This window comes from Thermobia domestica, chromosome 3, assembly GCF_964235325.1.
Source record: "Thermobia domestica chromosome 3, izTheDome1.hap1.1, whole genome shotgun sequence".
Classification (NCBI taxonomy): Eukaryota; Metazoa; Arthropoda; class Insecta; order Zygentoma; family Lepismatidae; genus Thermobia; species Thermobia domestica.
This window is the reverse complement of record NC_137456.1, coordinates 253,996,334-254,017,780: the sequence shown is the minus strand read 5'-3', so window position 1 is coordinate 254,017,780 and position 21,447 is coordinate 253,996,334. Positions and strand designations below refer to the sequence as shown.

General features: G+C 36.8%; 2 protein-coding genes across 3 annotated transcripts in view; one reads left to right on the top strand and one right to left on the bottom strand.

The window, feature by feature from the left end:
- Positions 1 to 21,447, top strand: part of Nrt (Neurotactin) — a 547,731-nt gene that overhangs the window by 263,044 nt on the left and 263,240 nt on the right. The window contains exon 1 of one of the 2 annotated variants that reach the window (XM_081752317.1): positions 3,629 to 3,845. The exons of the other annotated variant lie outside the window; for it this stretch is intronic. The gene's annotated coding sequence lies outside the window, so the exon portion shown is untranslated. Of the gene's footprint in view, positions 1 to 3,628; positions 3,846 to 21,447 lie in introns of those variants that run through there. 2 annotated transcript variants of the gene reach the window in all.
- LOC145681613 (uncharacterized) lies at positions 15,674 to 17,737 on the bottom strand. Its single transcript, XM_081753231.1, has 2 exons — positions 15,895 to 17,737; positions 15,674 to 15,792 (listed from the first exon to the last, which is right to left on the bottom strand). Exon 1 carries the CDS (start codon positions 17,410 to 17,412, stop codon positions 16,168 to 16,170), a length of 1,245 nt encoding a protein of 414 aa, XP_081609357.1. The 5' UTR covers positions 17,413 to 17,737; the 3' UTR covers positions 15,674 to 15,792; positions 15,895 to 16,167.

Sequence of the window (21,447 nt, the reverse complement as noted above, 5' to 3'; positions counted from 1 at the left end):
TCTGATTAAATTTGCGCCTTAAATCATGTATCACATGTCCCTATTCCTATTTTAAAAACTTAACCTTAATTCAAAAGGGCGGATTTCAAGATGGCCGCCGTGAGGTATATCCCTACTATATGACTTCTCCCTAGTCCTAATATGTACCCATATATTTGTTATTCACATTTTGTCGTTACAAGAGGTCTTACAGGGCTTTTACCTCCAACTGTATGAAGACTATTCTGTACTTCCATGTGATGTTCTGGTAGCTGTATCTCCTAAACCCCTGGAGCTTCGCACCTACAACTTCACTGAAATACTGATCACATTTAGTACTACTGTTTCATATGTGTCTCAGTCAGCAACTCGATTCACCCAAACGTAAGGGTTTTCTTGTCAGAACCCAAATGATATAAATACAGTTAGCAATTTTTTATTCAGATTATAATTTCAGAACTGATTGATATTTACAGAACAATTATAATCTGTTTCGTTGTTAATTCGAATTTGAGTTTTGATTTTTTGCGCTTTCCGTCCTTGTGCAACACTGCGGCTATGAAGAACAGGACCTCTTGTTAAGAGACCTAATCACTGCGAAATTAAAATAGCGCTAATTTTATAGTAGTTACGTGATATCTTCAAATAAATAAAAGATAATCGAAAGGTACCGTTATTATGAGTCACCTAGTAGCTTTCCGTTTGCAGCCACTTAAAAACGCGAAAATAAATGCCGATTTCCTAAATAGCTGGAAATCGAAAGCAGAAAGTGAGTCATGATAACGGTATCTCATATAAAATAATATTGTCTAGGGAGCTCTTGATCCACTTTTCGATTATCTTTTATATATATGAAGATATAATATAATTACTGTAAAATTAGCGGTATTTTAATTTCGCCGTGATGGGACCTCTTAAAGTGCGCTCCGAACCATGACTGGGACTCGAACTTAGTGCATAGACCATCATACAAGAACAACCTTCACAATAGAAGCCCCCACCACCACCCACTTCAAGAGAACTGGATTATGGTAATGTTAATCAATGGTGTCATTTGAGGAGGGCATGGGGGCAATTACACCCCCTTACTTTAAGAAACATGCTTTTCGATATATTGTATACTAATGAAATACATGAAATTCATGTAGGTGGACAATATTGGAATCTTCCCCCCTCTAACGAAATCTGAAATGAAGCTACTGATGTCAATGCGACTAAAATTAGGAATTTGATTTCTAGGCTTTCGGCATTTATGGCCATGTTAGCCCGTCGCGTATGAGGGATGGCGTCCCTCGGTGATCACACTATCCGAAGAAAGAGAACGAAGGAAACAGTCTGGGACATGTATATGTTATACTTCCCGAAATTTGTCTGGTGTGAATGAGGAAAACCCAGGAAAACATCACCCAGATTGGCTTGCCTGATCAAGCTTTTACACTCCTTCGACCGAGTGTCCTCACTGGGAATGTTAAGTCGAGAAACAAGAATTGTTGAAACAATTAATATCCAAATTAACATCAAACTGATACATTTCGAATGATAAAGAACAAAAAAACATCACACCTAATATAAATATCTCTATGGGAACTACTCGTACGTAAGGCATAATCATCACCTCAGGTCAGCAATCTTTCGGTTGGTTTCACGCAACTTTCCACTCTTTCCCATTCTAAGCTTTACTTTTGAGCCATTCTAAGCTTTTTTGTAGCTTTCCTTCCCTATATCTTGTATTATTTGATCCGTATATTACAATCACGACCTTCCTTGAGATATTTTTCTTCCGCAATTCTCTTAATAGCTACTAGCATGATTCCTCCATGTCTCATAATGTGTCTGATCACCTATATCGTCTTTTCGAGGAGGGGACGGTGGCACAGTGCTAGACCGCTTGCCTCTGGTGTAGGGTCCCTGGTTCGATTCGTGGCCAAGTAAATTTGTGGTGGACAACATCGCGTCCTCTCATTCCATCAATTCTTCCGTCATCATTCACTTGCCTTAATCGTCCGTTTCACTTAGTCTAACAGGCAAAATCTGGGACGTTAAACTGAAAGATTTCATTTTCGTCTTTTCGAAATGTTCTACAGTATATTCCTTTTTTTTTCTCTTACCATTTCCAATATCCTCCAATTTGATAACTTGTCGCCCATCCAAGTTTTAACATTTTTTATATCTATATTACATAACCCATATATATAAGAGGTCAGAGGTTTAATCAGTGTTCTTTTCGTTTCATATAAACTCTGAAAATTTACCTTGTTAAAATCATAGTTACTAGTACTTTACTGTGAATGACTTTATGTTCGTTTGGATATGAATAATGATTAAGTAATCAGGATGATTATTATGCGGCATTGAATCTTCGGGTTTCATAGGCCATACAGCTAGTTAAACGGTGTGACAAGCATCTTGGCATTTGAAGGCGGCGCTCCCAGTTCCCTTTAAATGCTGCTATTTAGCAAGTGAGAGGCCAGTGGTATTTCCACGTTTATTTTGTACACACCCACGTCTATTCTCTGCCACCAGATCGCGCTATAGTTCGTCTGCTTAGCCATAGTCACATCCCTCAGCACTCGGCAACGTCGCGTCAGAGCTTGCGTTTTATTCGTTTAGCTGAAATGCCAAAATGTTTGTCACAGCTCTTAGTAGGGGGATATGTATAATTTGTAACTATTGCTACAGGCTAACAGGCGCTCTACAGCAAGAGCAGGGAAGCATCTGACAGATACATTTCATAATGGGTAGAGATGCTTGGCAATATCGAAGCCCTCTCATTTGCTATAACAAAGTGTAAGATGAACTCGGGTGCCGCCTTCAAAAGCCATAAATGTTGTCCCTTAGCATAACCTCAAAGGCAAATTTTCTGCCCAAATTGGTATCACTCATTTTAAGTATTTAGACAGTAGAGCACTTCTTTCAACCTAAGAGAATGTCAACTTCTTTGAAAGAAAAAAGACAGGAATCTTACCAGTAACAGTTTCTGTTTTCTCTTTCCCTTTTTATCATTTTTTTTAAAAAGGAAGCAATAAAGCACGAAAAGGTATTTTAAATAGGAGATGTTTCGTTGTTTACTTTCCTTTAATAGAATCGAGAGATAGAAATATGTTATTAAATCAAATGTCTTTTATGTTCATTGTCTTTAGAGATTTCAACGGTTGGATGGAAAAAGATCTCATTAACAATTCATGCCCTAAGGCAAACTCAAGTCCTTCTCTTGAGAATACTGTTCTATTTGGTTTTTGGATGATATTTCAAAAGAAGAGGAGAAAATGATGGAAAACAAAAATGAAACACTTACTGGAAATGCATAAAGTAAAGAAAAGTGAAGTGTGAAATCTCTACACCTTTCGGTTAAGAAGTTCGCAGTAACTGAATTGACTTGACTGTGTGACTGAAAGCCAGAGCATAGCGTTGTGCAGTATAGAAATCAAGCTCCACGCGCCAAAATTTCTCTCCCTCTACAGCACAGGTCCTCCATCCACCCCTTTCACATACAGCTTTCCAGTGAACCATTTCGTTGCCGTTGGAGACGGGTTGCCATGGAAACCAAACGAGATGAGTGTTCTCTCCCATTCTCTCTCTCTCTCTCTCTCTCTCTCTCCGTAGAAGCATGGATAGTTAGGTTACAGCACAGCGCACTTTTTGCAGACAGACGAAACGTGTTCAAGAGAGAGAAAGAGGGAGTTTTAGTTCGCAAATAGTTCGAGAGGTCGCGCTGGTGTGTTTATATGAACGAGTATTGACTAGGGCCAAGGCTAAAGGACAATGACCTGACTTTTTTTTCTGTTTTGGTGCTTGGCGTGTACTTGAAGTGTTTTTGCATTAACTAACTTGTTTACTTCGATCTGCTGTTTGTACCCAAAGAAAAGGTAGGGGAACGTGCTTCTTTCCTAGCATTCTGTTATGGAAAAATGTTTTACTTGCATGGACATATTTTGAAATGTTCGGTAGATTATAGCACGTGTTGTACAGGTAAACAGATTTGCTGTACAATAATACTACCAAAAATATACTTTATGCTACACCAATCAAGCCAACGGTTATCTATGAGTCACGACATATTAGTGGGTAATGAAAGGTGTTTTGTGGGTCTCAAAGCCCCGGTATGTCTTAAAAAATGTTCATAGTCAACTTTGAAAAATGAAAGTGACAGTCTGTTTGCCAAGCCTTAGCAAAAACAATTTTATTCGGTTAACATTATAAAAGAAAATTCAAAGAAAACTATTACCATTTATATATATATATATATATATATATATATATATATATATATATATATATATATATATATATATATATATATATATCCTACTCTTCTCCTACTTTCAAATCCTCTACTAAATATCTGAGATATATGTATCTACACTAAGTAACAAATTTAAAAAAGAAGAAATTTCGTACATTGCAACCAATTATTTTTCTACAAGTATGTTCTTTTGCGCGCCACACAAAAACAAACGCCACATTTGCACTGTTGTTAGATCATTTTTTAATTTTTGTTTATCATTTATATATATCATAAATATACCTGAGAAAGCGCTATGTGATCAGTGTTTTCAGATGTTGCTGGCAAATATGGATTCCCATGATGTAATGTATTTGTTGGCTGTACTTGTAGGCCTACTTATTAAAGAGAGTAGTTTAATTTTTTTTTGTCAGTGAATATGACGTGTCTTTGAAAATCAGAAATATCTATGAAATAGCATGAAATTACAATGTCTATTAGCCTATTGCTAAAAAAAAAGTACCAAAATTTTTTTTAAGAACTTTATTGTGACAGAACATCAAATTTCGTAAACTAACGCTAAAAAAATGTAAATCAACTTGCATAATAAAGGATAAAATGTTTTTACATATGAATATTATATTTTCAAACACATAATTTTCGGACAAGGCAAGGCAAGGAGATCAAGAAACGTATGAGATATACAATAAATGTTAATGTAATGTAGAAACGTAGGAAACATACATACAATGAAGTTGAATGTAATATATTGTAATAATATGAAATGTGTACTTTGTTATGGGAATTTCTACTTTTGATCCTCAGTGAGAATAGTGTTGCATAAGAGACGAGACAAGACGAAAAATAATGTTTTCTCGTCTCACCTGGTCTCGTAAAATTTTGTAGAAATCTAATCTCGTCTCGCCTCGACTCTCAATAAATTTTTCTCGTTTCGTTTTGTAAATTTAAATAAAAAAATATATATGCCCGATTTTCTTCTTAATTTTAAGTAGAAGTTATCAGAATTCTTCCGCGACACGAAAAGGCAGCAAAATAATAACATTTAAATTATATTTATTATTGAAGCATATTGTGTTATGAATTACATATCTTTGAACGTTGATAAATGTTCTTCATTTTGTTCATAGAATTATTTTATCAATTTATAGGTTAATATATGGCACATGTAAGTCACATGTATAGGTTAATATGTGAAAGAATTTGAGATCTAATACTTAAGAGTCTTCATCCCGGCGAAATTAAAATTCCGCTAATTTTACAGTAATTATGTGATATCTTCAAGTAGATAAAAGATAATTGAAATATGAAACAAGAGCGCCCTAGACAATATTATTTTGCGTGAGGTACCGTTATCACAATTCACCTAGTGGCTTTCCGTTTTCAGCTGTTTAGAAACGCGAAAATAAATTCCGATTTTCAAAATAGCTCGAAATCGAAAGCAGATAAGTGAGTCGTGATAACGGTTTCTCATGTAAAATGATATTGTCTAGGACGCTCTTGTTCCATACTTCGATTATCTTTTATCTATTTTAAGATATCACATAATTACTGTAAAATTAGCGGTATTTTAATTTTGCCGGAATGAAGACTCTTAAGTGAATTGATGTTGTTTACAAGATTTGAGAAATTTTTCGTCTCGTCTCAAAAACAAAACAATAATTGCCATATTTCTGTTGTCGTCTCTGATACTACCGATAAATTGGTTATGTAAGGTTTCCGAAAATACACTAATTTAGATTAACTCTCTGCAAATTAATCTCAAACTCATGAAATCTTATTACAAGTTGTGTACGTCTTCCATAACGTATCAATGTTACAATTTAGCAAATAATATTATCTCCAATCCTACCCATTTATTGAGTACACTTATGACTCAATTCCTTACACCAACTTACGACTGGGGCTCTAACGTTCTTTTAGTCACTCTAGACATTCGCTTCGTCCACAAAAACAATCGAATTACATTACTATATCATCTAATATCACGTCTTGGTATCTATTAAACAACAACATTTTTCAATCAATAATAATTAATGTTGTCTCTTTAACAAATTTCAGTTTCACTCTAAACTTGGTCTTTAGGGATGCGCACGAGACAAGATTTGTGGCTGTCTCGTCTCCAAAATGTGCTGTAAAAGTGATGTCTCGACTCGAAAAGTGTATATTTCTCTATTGGAAGAGCCGTGTCTCGACTCGTCTCGTGCGCATCCCTATTGGTCTTTCTTGCCATTATACCATAGGCTCCAATTATATTAATTTCTGCCACATACAGTCTCGAATTTGAAAATGCAATGCACTTATCGTCTCATTTTTCGATACAAGGCGAAATATTTCTCGTCTTACGAGTAATACTAAATAGGAGATAATTTTCTGGAAGCAAATCAAATGTTTTTCTTTTAGAAATTATTATTCATTTAAGTAATTAAGAAAAGCAAAAAGTCAGATTTGATTTGATTTTAGCATCCATTTCAGCAACGAAGCTATATGAGACGTGGCCCTACTGATTAATATGGAGTCCGAACCACATGAGCTGCCACGAGGGAGTTCAGCAAAAATTTTAAAAGGAAATTTAGTGAACTAGTAATAATAATAAATTAAATAAAAGCACAAAGAGCTAGATAATATTTTTGTAAGGTAATTAATTCCTATTCGTTATTTTTAAAAAGTTTAGAAAAATACACTAAAAAGATTTTTATTGTGGAATAAAATGGGACTACGGCTAAAAGCATTGAGCACTCTTGCTAGGAATAAAGTTTTCATGAATAATAGAGAAGTAGTTCTTTCTTTTTAGTGTACTTTTTCTTAACTTTCGTTAATAAGACAGCAACGAATTATCTTTACCGAAAACATCTTTTTAATTTTTTTTATAGAAGTCAATAGAACGCCTAGTTATCTGCAACCAGCCAAACTTCCGTGATAGTTTGGACTGTATAAGCACCAGGCGCTCAGCACTTACATTTAAATTCTATCACTATATTACCGTGTAACGAAAAAAGAAAGTTCCAAGAAGAAATATCTACTACTCGATAAATCTTATCGAGCTAAACAACATGATATGGGCAAGTATGAAAGCTCATTCATAGTTTTCGAGAAAATGGAAAGAAAATATTTTGTGTTGTTCTAAAAGTTCTTGCTATACGACAAATACACCATCTCTTAAGCTCAAACTGATAATGAAGTATATAATCGTAGAACTCTTAAATACAACGCTAGTAAGACGACGTATACTTGTATACCAACATGATTGGTGAGATATAGTCCAAAATTACGATTAAACCAAAAAAAAAAAAATAATAATAATAATATTTGTTATACAAAATTACACGCTTAATGGTAAATTCTTATTTGTAGTTTTTAAGAAAATCGAGCAAAACTAATTTTGGTAGCGCCAGAAAATATGTTGTTTGTTGCCAATAGTATTAACAGCTTTTATTCTGTTGGAGCAGATGGTATCTATTGTTGGTCGTCTTCTTCTAATGGTGACAGACATGCTCCCGATGGTCATAAAGTTACTACTACCAATTCCGAACATACTGCTTGTAATTTCTACAATATTATCAGCGTTTAATGAAGCAAAAGACGAGACATATAGCAAATGATAGATACAATTGAAATGAACAAAATAATAATACACATACGTGTCAATTTAATGGAAACGTCTGGACTGGCAATGGTCAACCGGCGATCGCAGCGCCAGGCTGTTGGTAGTGATGTGTTAGGCTATACTCCGTCATAAATTGGGGTATACGGAACACCCAAAGAAGTGTATGGACTGCATTGTGTCCGCCGAACTGTAAAATATGCAGCTACTCTGTAATGCTGTGGGCCACAATCTCCAGATTCCCAATGAGTCCTGTGCTGATGCTTACCGGTCCCATCACTATCTTTGATTATTTTGCATTTTAGGGTATAGTTCGTTCTCCAACCGAACTGCAGTTCGTGTATAAAAATGCTGCCTTCTACATGTGATGGCTCGTGCCATAAATAAGTCATTGCTGGAGGGATCTTGCAGAAAACTCTTCCGATAACTAAATGGCCAACCAGAACCCTCATTTCAAACAATTGTCTACTCCACGTGGAGTCTTACATGTTAGTTGCCACAGTTTCAAATGCTGTCCTTTAAGTTAGTGCTCGATTGCCTGTTCCCAAGACCAACTTTCTTCTTACATTGCCTGACATCTGTTTCATATTAACCGTAGTACAGTATTAGGAACAAAGAACACAATGGGTGTTACGACGTTGCAACCCCACAAATGTGGCTCAAAGAGGAATGGCGAGAGAGGAAGGGATGCGCTGTTGTAAAAATTAGCATGGGAACTTGAAAGAAATTTGCCAAACTGCACTCCTATTGAGTGAACATACTATACCATGTGACAGGAGGGACTTTTTTTTTTTTTTAAGCAAAAGCTCATTTGATTTGAAACTCATGTTAAGCTGTAGATTAATGCTGAAAAGGAAGGATAAACTTAAATCAAACTAATCCAGAGATTGTTTCCGGGAATAACACCATATTACATTATTGTAGTACTCTCATTCACACAGCATAGGTTTTGAGAGTGAAGAGAATACGATTTTTATGGCGTTAAAAGGTACGTTGTTTAGTACCAATCTGGTACAATTCATAACTTTTATCCTCCTGGAATGTAGAAATATGTTATATATTTATTGTATATGAAAAATAAACACTTTTAACCTTTTAATTACGGAGCCTTTTTAAAAAATAAAGCCCGGGATATGGCGCCAATTTCTGCAGTTGCCTAGTATGTCTCCTGAATAAAACACATGCAAGTACATATATGTGATACCCAGAAAGTTAAAAAACAATTAGGTTTAGTGGGCAAACTGCAAGGTATCTATAAATAGTTACTTCGTATCCCAAGCCTTATTTTTAGGTAACTAAATATAGTTACTTCGTGTCCTAAAGGTTAAGTAGCAGATTAAATCTATTCTTGCACGATTTCTCTTGACAGTGACACAAATACCACTTGTAATTTCATTAATTTCACAGTAAAACGATACGATAGAGAGAAACTTACTTAAAATCGTTGTGTTGTCATCTGGTTTATATACCTGTACATCATGGAAGGCTCTGGATTATCATGCACTTGCGTGAAATTTAAATTTTAAGACTTCACTCACTCATTAAAAAAAAAAAAAAAAAAAAAAAAGTAAGCTCCAACTTCTTTACAAGTTACATTGTTAATCGCGTTCGGATTACTTAAGTTCACTTCCTGGTGAATAATACAATATTGTATCCACGTTAAACTGTGAGACCGCGTCTCCTCATATACATCGGCGCAAATCTGTCTTCAACATTGGGGGGGACGGGTAAGACCGTTCCCATATTATATATATATATATATATACAGTGGTCGAAGTGAGACGGTATGCGGTGGTATGCCATACCGCCTCTGGTTTTTCAGTAATGAGCACATACCGTCTGTGGTTTTTCAGTGATCAAGACAATATTTAAATAGCCGGTATGTTGAGTCAAAATCATAATGAAACATACCGCCTCTGCTTTTCTTCCACTTCGAACACTATATATATATAAGCGATGTTTAAAATATTTATTAAGCTGAAGAACAATGCTATGAAGAATCAGGGGACAATTGTCTTCAGTGGCGTATTTAGGAGGCTGTCGGGCTCAAGCTCCCCCCGAAATAAATTTGTTAGTTTTTCGCATTCCACGTAAAACAATAATCCTTCTAACCATTTCTAAGAATGTCATTGACTTTCCATTTTGTTATGCTATTTGTTCAGAAATAATACTGTGTTTGCCAAATGTCATTCCATGTAAGAACTGCGTCCTTTTGTTCTTTCTTTCGTCCTTTCTACTTTTCTATTTCTTTTTCTTGACATTACTTTCTCTCATTTCGTCTATCATACTTTATCGACCATGGTTAGTTGTGATTCAAGTCGGCTGTCATTAGTAACACCAAAACTAAGAGGAGTTGATAAGCGAAACTGGTATTCCACACCAACTTGCGCGGATATCAACATGACAGGACTTGAGTTATTATAAAGAAAGGAAAAATTATATCGTTTTATTAGCCCGGGAAATTAGGAAGGCCAAGAGGATGTTTTTTTTTTCTTGTATGAATAGCATAAAGGGTTAGATTCACTCCTAAATTTTTGAATCATATTATATAGGATTTATCGGTCTGCAATTCTTGCCATTATAACTTCAATTTATGCATAAATTAAAATATACTTAATTCTCAAAACCAGATGGGCAATTGCCCACTTCCTTCCTTGTGTTGGGCATAGCCCCTCGAAACAAAATCCTAAATACGCCATTGGTTGTCTTTAACATTGAGAGGTGGGCAAAATTGAGGCTTATTCTAGAGAAGGAAGATGAAACTCAATTTACAGTAGATGAATCTACACAACTGTTGTAGAGTATATCATATATTAGGCGGTGTAGATGAAGTAGTAGTACATATCAGTATTACAAACCACTGCCGTGAACACATTCTGAAATCTGAATACATGCATATTTATAATTGGTATGTCTCTAATTAGGCATCCACAAAGATCCACGTTAAAATTGTTTTATAATATAATAATATAAATAATGACTTCCCCAAAACTATGAAGAAAGAATATCAATTATGTATGACGCAACAATACTCTTTGAGCAAACTGATGATAATCTCAATCAAGGACGCCCATTTCTCTGTAACTTTGGGGGAGGGGGCATTCATAAAAATGCATAAAACAATACATATAGGCCTAACAAGAGAAAATACATATACAAATACATATTCATAAAAAATACAGGGGGTCTACGTGACCTTTTGGGGGGGCCTCCGACCTCCCAGGATCGCCCCCCTTGATCTCAATAACATTAAAGAAATCGTTACAGAAATCTAACGCATGTCATATTCTCTTTAGTTAACAGATGTAACCTTAAGATTATGGAGAAAAATATTCCAGCAATTGAATTCTTTGCTTTGCTTACGAAGCATCTTCTCCCCAAAACAAAAATTGACACGCGGAAATACGTAGCAACAAACAACGGTTCGAACGAGCAGAAAAGAGAAAACAAACGAAATTACGTTGGCTACAAAATCCGAATGAAATAACCACACAAAATTTCGTAGACATCAGGGGAAAACTTCCAAACTTTTGGAACAAAGAAACGCAATTTTTTGAAAGCTAAAATTTAGGAAATTGAAGATAATAGTAAAAATAAAAACATTCGGGACATGTATAAAGGGATCAACGAATTTAAGAAAGGCTATCAACCTCGTGCTTATATTAAAGAAAGCTGATGGAACAGTTCTCACTGATACAGATAGCATTTTAAACAGATGGAAAGATTTCTTTAACGATTTGCTTAACACGCAGCAAAAACTAATGTGCGTGGAGAAAGGGAGATACACACCGCAGAAAAGTATATTTCCGAACCCAACCGAATAGAAGTAGAAATCGCTATAAAGAAATTAAGGAGCCACAAATATCCGGGTGTAAACGAAATTCTGACTGAGTTAATTTTAGCTGGAGGCGAAAAATTGTGGAACAAGATACACAAACTCATTCTTATCTACAACAAGGAAGAATTGCCGCAAGAGTGGAAAGAATCAAACATTGTTCCAATCCACAAGAAAAGCGACAAAACTGACTAATAATTATCGAGGCATCTTTCTTCTGTCAACATCCTAGCAAGATTGACCCCACACGCAAATGAAATGATTGGAGATTATCGGTGTGGATTTAGACGAAATTGATCAACTATCGACCAAATATTTACCATTCGTCAAATACTCGAAAATAAGTGAGAATACAGAAGCCCGGTACATCAACTATTTATTGATTTTAGAAAGGCTTACGACTCGGTTAGGGGAGAAACACTGTACAACGTTCTTACAGAATTTGGAATACCGAAAAGGCTAATTAGATCAATTAAGGCATATTTAAATGAATCCCAAAGTAAAGTCCGTGTAGGAAAATTTTTGGCCACGAGCTTTCACGTCGAGAATGGCCTGAAACAAGGAGATGCGTTGTCGCCATTATTATTTAATTTTGTGCTGGAATACGCTATAAGGAAAATCAAAGATAGCAACCAGGGCCTAGAATTGAACGGTATTCACCAGGTTATGCGTACCCTGATGATGTAAATTTAATAGGGGATGACAGGAGAACAATAGAAAGAAATGCACAGATTTTATTAAACGCTTGCAGGGGCATGGGTTTAGGAGCAAATGCAAGGAAAACTAAATACATGGAAGTGCGTCGGGACCGTAATACGGTAAATTATGGATGCGTCAAAATATTAAATAATTCTTTTGATAAAGTGGATACTTTCAAATATCTAGGATCAATATTAACAGACGAAAATCATATTCACGAAGAAATTCAATGTCGACTAAAAGCAGGGAATTCGTGTTACTATTCGGTTCAAATCTTATGTTGTCGCAAATTCTGTCGAGGAATTTGAAGCCTAAAATATAGAAAACGATAATCATACCTGTTGTTCTGTATGGTTACGAAACATGGTCGCTTACTCTAAAGGAAGAACATAGACTGAAAGTATTTGAGAACAAGATCCTGAGACGAGTATTCGGACCCAAGAGGAACGGGAATGGAGAATGGCTGAACTTCATAACGAGAAACTACATAATTTATACGGTTTACCAAACATTGTTAGGGTCATCAAGCGTAGGAGGCTTAGGTGGGCAGGACATATAGCCAGGATGGAAGAAAGTAGGAACGCTTTCAAAGTGTTAGCTGTAAGACAAATCGGAAAACGACCATTAGGAAGACCTAGGCGCAGATGGGAAGACAATATTAAGATGGATCTCGCAGAGATTGGAATACAAAATAGAAACTGGATCCAGTTGGCTAAGGATAGAAGTCAGTGAAGAGCTTTCGTGAACGCGGCATTGAACCTCCGGGTTCCATAGGCTATAGAGTTAGCTTACGAAGCATGAGTAGATGCCTAGGCTGATACTACAAATAGATTAATTTCCCATTTACTGAAAAGATGGGTTCTACTGACATTGGATAGTCTGTATATTCTTCGTGTGCTAAGGCCTAAGGGAGAAAAGGAGATAAGATTTCATATCACGTTACGTCACGCACAGTCGCACGCCTTCATTTTCATTAGAAATGAAAAAGCCAAGAGAAACAAATTTCACCTCACTTTCCTTTGTGGCAGTCGGACACAAATCACCACACTTTTCTGCAAAAAGCACTTTTCAAATCGGATTATTGGGGGAGCCTCCAGTTCCAATGTTGGGGGGAGGGACATGTCTCCCCATTTCCCCGGAATTTGTGCCCGTGCCTACAGCTGAGACAACTTTCCAGCATGAGGAGAGGGATATATCCTTTTCTAGCATTTATGGCAATTTGTGCCCAAGTAGTGGAAGTGTAATTAATACATATTGATGAGACTACTAAACGCACTACAGCATGAAGTTCAGTTTGAAATACTACAGATTACGATTCTTTTTTTAAAATGGAAAAGCCAAGAGAAATCAATTTCATCTTACATTCCTTTGTGGCAGTCGGACACAAATCATCAAGCTTATCCCAAAAAGCACTTTTTAAGTCAGATTATTGGGGGGGGACTGTCCCCCCCAGGTCCAACATTGGGGGGAAGTAGTAGGGGCCGACGTATATCTAGTCGAGTCAGCAAAAATTTCTCGATTCTGATTGGCTGAGAGAGGTCACGTGACGTTAGGCCCCGCCCACGCGGGAAATTCAAATTTTTTAGGTCACGTGGTATGACGTCATGAGTCACCCCGCGTGGAAATCCCTCACTAATTTGTTCCCTTTTACGGGTAAGATGAGTGTTTATGATTGGTTGATAGCTGTCACGTGATTTTACACCCTACGATATTTGAAATTCGTTCCCTTTTACGGGTAAGATGAGTGTTTATGATTGGCTGACAGAGGTCACGTGATCTTAGGCCCTGGGATTTTTAAAATTCGTTCCCTTTTATGGGTAAGATGAGTGGTTTGGTACCTTGAATTTGATTGGTTGATAGCGGTCACATGATCTTAGACCCTGGGTTTTGAAATTTGGGTATCCTCTTTGATGAGTGCTTTGGTACCTCGATTCTGATTGGCCGACAGAGGTTACATGATCTTAGACCCGCCACACGGTGAACAGGTCACATGGTATGACGTCATGTTTTACCCTTGCGGGGAAATCCATCACTAATTCGTTTCCTTTTACGTGTAAGATAAGTGCTTTGGTACCTTGATTCTGATTGGATGATAGAGATCACGTGATTTTAGGTCCAAGGATTTTTGAAATTAGGGTGTCCTTTCTGATGTATACTTTGGTACCTCGATTCTGATTGGTCGACAGAGGTCACATGATCTTAGACCCGCCACACGGTGAACAGAATAGGTGGGAAAACCCCTCACTTATTTGTTTTATTTTATGTGTAAGATGCGTGTTTTGGTACCGCGATGTTGATTGGTGGATAGAAGTCACATGATCTTAGCCCCACCCCCAATGCTAGACATTCAGAGTGCTATGACGGCGATCCATCCTAGACCGGGATCTTAGAATTTAGTTTCCTTTTTATGGTTATGCGTAAAGTTCCCATGAAGGGTTCAACCTCCTCCTTAAATAACCCTTTTTTTGGTATCATGATATTGTACTGAAGTTTACATTAAATATTATCGTTCTCTTTGACAGATAAGATGATTCTTACCTTGATGGAGATCCTGTCCTTGAATTAGTAGCCTATGTCTCTGGAAGTAACAATGGTGAAAGAGGGGTGTCGCTTGTAGATTTCTTATAACACATTGTTGTGAGTTTAAGCGATTTTTTAAACGCTCAGTAAGCGCTTCAATTATGGAAACAGTGTTGCCAGATTTTTTCTACCTAAACTGCTCCGGTTCTTTTCGAAACGGTTCCGCAGAGTGCAAGAAATTTTAAACTAAAAATTTTTTCGAACTAAAAAAATTTCAAACAAAAATTTTCAAACAAAAAATTTTCGAACTAAAAAATTTTGAAACAAAAATTTCAAAAAAATTCGAACTAAAAAATTTAAACTAAAAACTTTCGAACTAAATTTTCAAATCAAAAAATTTTCGAACAAAAAATTTTCGAACCCCAAAAAAAAATTCGAACTAAAAAAAAATTAAAAATTTTTCGAAAAAATATTTTAAACTGAAAACTTTCGAACTAAATTTTAAAATCAAAATTTTTCGAACTAAAAATTTTAAAAAAATTTCGAACCAATTTTAAAAACAAGTTTCGTACTAAAGATGTAAACCACATTTGAAAATTTTCAAATTAAAAATTTTTCGAACTAAATTAAAAATCAAATTTTGGACACTAAAAAAATTCTTTAATTATTTTTTCGAACAAAATCGTGTAAACCAAATCTTGAATATATTTTTCACCTTAAATTTTCAAGATTACCATGATTTGAAAACAAGTGTTCAGGGTTTCAAGAAATAATAAAACATATTTTTTTTCAACTTGTTGTATTTAACGAAAGGTATGTGGTCTTCCTATACATGTTTATTAACATAATAAATACAGGATCTAGTTTAATGAATATGTTGGACGCGTCATCATCTTCGAATCTTGTAGCCGTATCCTGTAAAGAAAAAAGAAGAAACGACGGATTAATTTAAGAATTTCTTTTTTTTCTGAAACAATAAAAATGAGTCAATATTGATAAGAGAGAAATAAAACTTACTCGTAAATGATGGATCTGTTTAGGTTCATCTTCCTCCTCGGGTACAGGATCACTGCATTTTTTTTCACCGATGGATGTTTATGAACTCTTCTGGGTACTGCATTTTTCTTGGTGTTGCTCCTTTATGGTCAAGGTTCCTCCTTCGGTACGAGATGACTACATTTCTTCCACTGATGGTGGTGTTGATGGTTTATGAACTCTTGTGGGTACTTCATTTTCTTCTTGGTGGTTAAGGAGTGGAAAAAAAGGAAAAGGAAAAAAGAAATGGCGGCCTTATTGGGTATTTACAGTTTTTTCTTCTTCATCTTCTTTTTCCAGTTCCATCTTCTGTTTTTTAACGTACCCGTACGGAACCGTATCATAAGAATTGAATTCTTTAAATCGACGTTTTGTGTACTGGATACTGTACATTTTTTCTTCTTTGCGTGTGACGATGGTATGGTCTTTGGTCCTGCATATCTTATGGGGGATAGTGATGGTGACTTGTCCACGGCATTGATTTGTAATCATTTCTTTTAGCGTATTGAAATTTAATTGTTGTCCTGCATTGTAATTTAATGTAAATCCTCTAATTTTGCATATGTAACTGGTGACGTTGGTATCCGGATTGTATATTTCTAGGCTGTAATTTTTTGGTCCTCCACTGACAAATGTCTTGATGTATGCTCGTGGTCCATAAGACTCCATCTCATTCGATAAGCATCCCAAGTACGTTGAAGGTTCAATGGTTGGCTCCCCGGGCTTCTCCGTAAATATTACAGAATCCGTGTCGAAATATAAAACACGTTCCTGCAACATTTCCAGGTACTTGTACAGTTCCAGACGTGCCTGACATGTTGTAAATGCACCTAACACGACATTGGTGTTTCGGTTTTGAACAGACACATGTTCATTGTACTCCCAGAACGCATACAACATCGTATCATTGATGGGTACAATTTGATGGAGTTTAATGTCGGGGGAAGTGAGTTTTTCATAAAATTCTTCCGGCCGATCAATAATTGTGGTCTGGCTAAAGTTTGATCTTTGCGAAAGTTTTCCCCAAAGAGCATTAAGACAAAGCTTAGATAAACTTCTTCGTGTAGGATTATTTTCAATTTTGGACCGATCCAATGCAATACCTTCACGCTCCAGGACGGTTTGTATGAATTTTGATTTGTCTTCTTCGCTGACACAGGAACTAGGCCAGCCAGACGCTTCCATTTTTGATTTCAAAAACGTATTGATATATTCCGTGAACAAGCCACCTGTTTTCGTGATGGGATCATATTGTTCAATGTCATAATCCCAAATTTCAAAAATTTCCACTGGTTGATATCCCAATTCTATTGCTTTCTGGATTTCATATGATACCCATGTTCCAGTGAGGCACCGCTCCTGGTCGTTGTGCGTACACGTTGCTGTAGGGTCTGGGTTCATTTCTTCGGCACACGCAGCACACAGTGGAAAGAGTAGTTTCTTGTTACATCGGTAAGGCAGGAGACCATGATAAAGATGGCGACTTGGTAATATCGACATTTTGATTAGACCATTGACTTTATTTATTGGTGGTATATTTTCATCACCCTGTAGATAAATTCTAGGATGGCCTACAGGGTATTTAGCACACTTATTTACATAAGGATAAAGCGAGACAATATCGAAATATTTTATTACTTCCCCCGCTTTTTCATCGACTTGGTGGTACAATTTCACGCAATTGGTCCTTCCTCCAAAAAGCTATCTCTTGGATTTAATGGTCTGCGGTTCATGTACGGGTGATTCTTCAGATACGTCGCCATTGCAGGATTTTGTTTTAAGAACTGATTAAATTCGCACTCCCACATTTCATGTACAATGTACCCCAATTCACGCAGTCTTGCATTTTTGCGTTGCGTTCGTTCATAACGGAATTCCATGGTGTCTTCTGGATTGCTGTAGATGGGCTGATTACGGCCTGTAGTAAAACATACTTTACACCCGTGGTAAAAACAGCCGGCATGCTCGTAGACGTGCTCCTCTAACGTCTCAGGATCTTGGTAGTAACCATCAACATGGAATCCCGCAATAAACACTTCTTTTTGTCGGGCCGCATGTAAGATTTGTTTTTCTTCGGTTTTTCAATGTAGGCCAGCCATTGCATTGCAGCGATCGATTGGGTACTTCTCCATCGATAGCCATGTGCCGGTAGAATTCCAATGGTGTTGGGTTTAAGGAAATTCCGGCGGAATACTAAATTGGAAGCACTGGCAATCGTGATCGTCTCCAAGAAGGGATTCACTTTGGTTTCTGTTTCAAATGACGTCATAAACGAAACGCATGCTTGTCGCAGTACATTGACATCTTGAATACAATACTTGAGAATTTCTTTCTGGAAATCAAACGTGTCATTACGATGATCGTTGTACCACTGCATGAACTTGTTTCTGTCTTCGACGGCCATTTCATCTGCACCATAATACTTCGTTTCTGGAAGTGGTCCAATATACGATTGATTCTCCTTGGTGTTGAAGAAATGCGGGAAGTAGCCTTTGGTTGCGGGTAAATTGAACGCTTTTGACAATTTACTTAATGCCATAGGTAGGAAGTTCAACGAGTCAATGAACGTCAGATTATTCAAGGTTTAAACTCAGTATCTTGGTCCCATTTAATATGACGTCAGGTCTCCATTGGCATTGTTCGACCATAGCTTTTAGGATAAAATGTCCATCGTATCCCTTAGCATTGTGCGCGACACAGAAAATCCTATTTATATTGGGACGCCGTTCCCGCAAGTACTGGAGAAAATTATAAACTGGATCCTCTCCTTGGAAAATATGCTGGCGCTGACCACACGTACTGCAAGACTGCTGGATATTATTGTTTTCAACACATGCATAACATACTTGTTGTGCAACCAATAAATTTGGAATGTGTACATACGTATTATCGCCAATATTCGTGTCCTGCATAGATTCTATATCGTAGAATATCAACAAGGCTTTCTTTGCGGGCATGAGTGAAGGAACACCAGGTTTCAAGCATTGGCGATCAGGAAGCATAAAACATTGATGGGATCCTGGAACAATCTTCTTACAAACATTGCAAAAGATCTCATTGCAATCATGAATGCGTTCTCCACTTCGTACAAAGGAATATACTCTGTAACATCTAGTACATTGCTGCACCATTTTGCATACAGGTTCCCCTTGATGATATACAATATTACGATGATTGTTAAAACATTCTTCGCCGTAAAATTGACGATTGCAGTCGTTGCACAGCACTAGCGTTTGATTCTTGTCGCATAGAGGTCTCTGTAAACATTTGGAGCATGTTACAGGACAATTTTTCACATGTCTGTTACGATGATCATACTTTTTATGGCACGCTTCACAGTAGAAATTGGTTGCAAAACAAGCAGTTAAAGATTGGATGATATCAAAATGTCCAGCCAAACAAATCAAATTTATGGGAGTGCGATTTTCGTCGTTGGGCCCCTCGTACATGATGTCATGACCTGTGAAACTGGTATACACAGTAATTTTATATTCTTTGAGGTATGCCTGGAATTGTCGAATTTCATTTACACTGGCACCATGATCCAAATTCACTCCTGCATTTGAACATAACGCATCCACTTCTTGGTCCACAATACATTTTGTTTGATATTGATACTGCTTATGTCGTTTCATATCTACATTCTTGTATTTTTTCAGGCCAATAGCAATAACAAGGGCGTACGCCAGGCACCTTGAATCTTGATTTTTTACACGTACAATCCCTCGCTTGCTACGTAACAATTCTTCATTTTGAAGTACTCCTTGCCGCAAACCGCCATAGCCACGTGGAATATCCACACGATGGAAATGAACCGTGAATGGTTCGTGCAGGAGAAATGCATTGTTACTTTGTAACACTCTTTCGAATGAGGCCCACATCGTTTCCAGTGTCAAGTTTCGTGCTTGGCGAAAACTCACCCAAAACGGTTTATTCGTGTTCCGTGGTGATATTACCGATAAACCAACCATCGCCTCATCGTCGACATTGGCTAACAAATGGTCTAGCATTGCTTGGAAACTGTTGTGTACATACTGTATGATATCGGTTCCTACGGGCGGTGCATTAAATTGAACTTCGAGCATTCTGCCCTCGATGTTAAATCGTCTATAATGACGAGTGATTTCATTGCGAACAATAAAACCCGATTCGGCCATGTTAATAAAAGGAGAAAACAAACAAACAGGTACGGTAAAACAAATATGTAATGTGGGGAAAAAAGGAATTGAGCAGCGTGAATTTACTACAAAAGAAAAGAAGAAAGAAAAATCTTAATCACTTGATAACATTCATGATAAATTCTTAACTAAACAATTCATGTAAAGGTCCTGAGTTTGATTCCCTAGCGGTGACGTTCAGAATCTCATTATGAAAGCACGTGTACTAGAAATCAAAGTTAAAATAAATAAATAATTATGTTACTGAAATGAGTGCTTTATTGTCGTCAAACTCGAGAGCATTGCATCAGCATGTAACTGACCTACCATTCTATAGTGATAAAAAGAATGCATGAAATGAATGAATGTTTCATCAGTGCTGAGATGTGACAAAGTACGCGTCAGCATTTTTTCTACCCACAACGACCTTTAAATGATGCGTTTGCAAGTTGAAGAGATTCATCAAGCATTAGCGTAACACATACGTAATTGTCGAAACAAAATCTGTATAGTGTATTTTTTTTTATTATTGTGACTAAGCGGTTAGCGTACATGGTTCGGACGTGGAAGGTCCTGGTTCAAGCCTCGGTGGTTTGCTTTTCCACGTCGGGGTCGATGTCAAGCCTTTTCTGTAATTTAATATTCTCACGCGTTATCATACATTCTTTTCAAAACTAAGCTAAATGGTTGACGTGCACCCCCTCATAATACATAAACGTACATAAATCGTCTATAATGACGAGTGATTTCATTACAAACAGTAAAACCCGATTGGACCATGATTAAAAAATGAAAACAAACAAACAGTTACGGTAAAACAAATATGTAATGGGAAAAAGGAATTGAGCAGCGTGAATTTGAGTTGATTTTTTGATTTTTTAGTTTAGCGTCCCTTTCATCAGCGAGGCTATATGAGACGTGGACCTACTGATTAACGTGGAATCCGAACCACATGAGCTCCCCGCCGGGAATCGAACCCTGGTCTCCCACGCCAAATGTACGTATGCTAACTGCTTAGTTCGGGAAATCATAACATTCATGATAAATTCTTAACTAAGCAATTCATGTAAAGGTCCTGAGTTTGATTCCCTGGCGGTGACGTTCAGAATCTCATTATGAAAGCACGCGTACTAAAAATCAAAGTTTTTTTTAAATAATTATGTTACTGAAATGAGTGTTTTATTGCTGTCAAACTCGAGAGCACTACATCAGCATGTAACTGACCTACCATTCTATAGTGATAAAAAGAATGCATGAATGAATGAATGTTTCAACAGTACTGAGATGTTAGAAAGTACGCGTAAGCATTTTTTTTCCCCACTCACAACGACCTTTAAATGATGCGTTTGCAAGTTGAAGAGATTCATCAACCATTAAC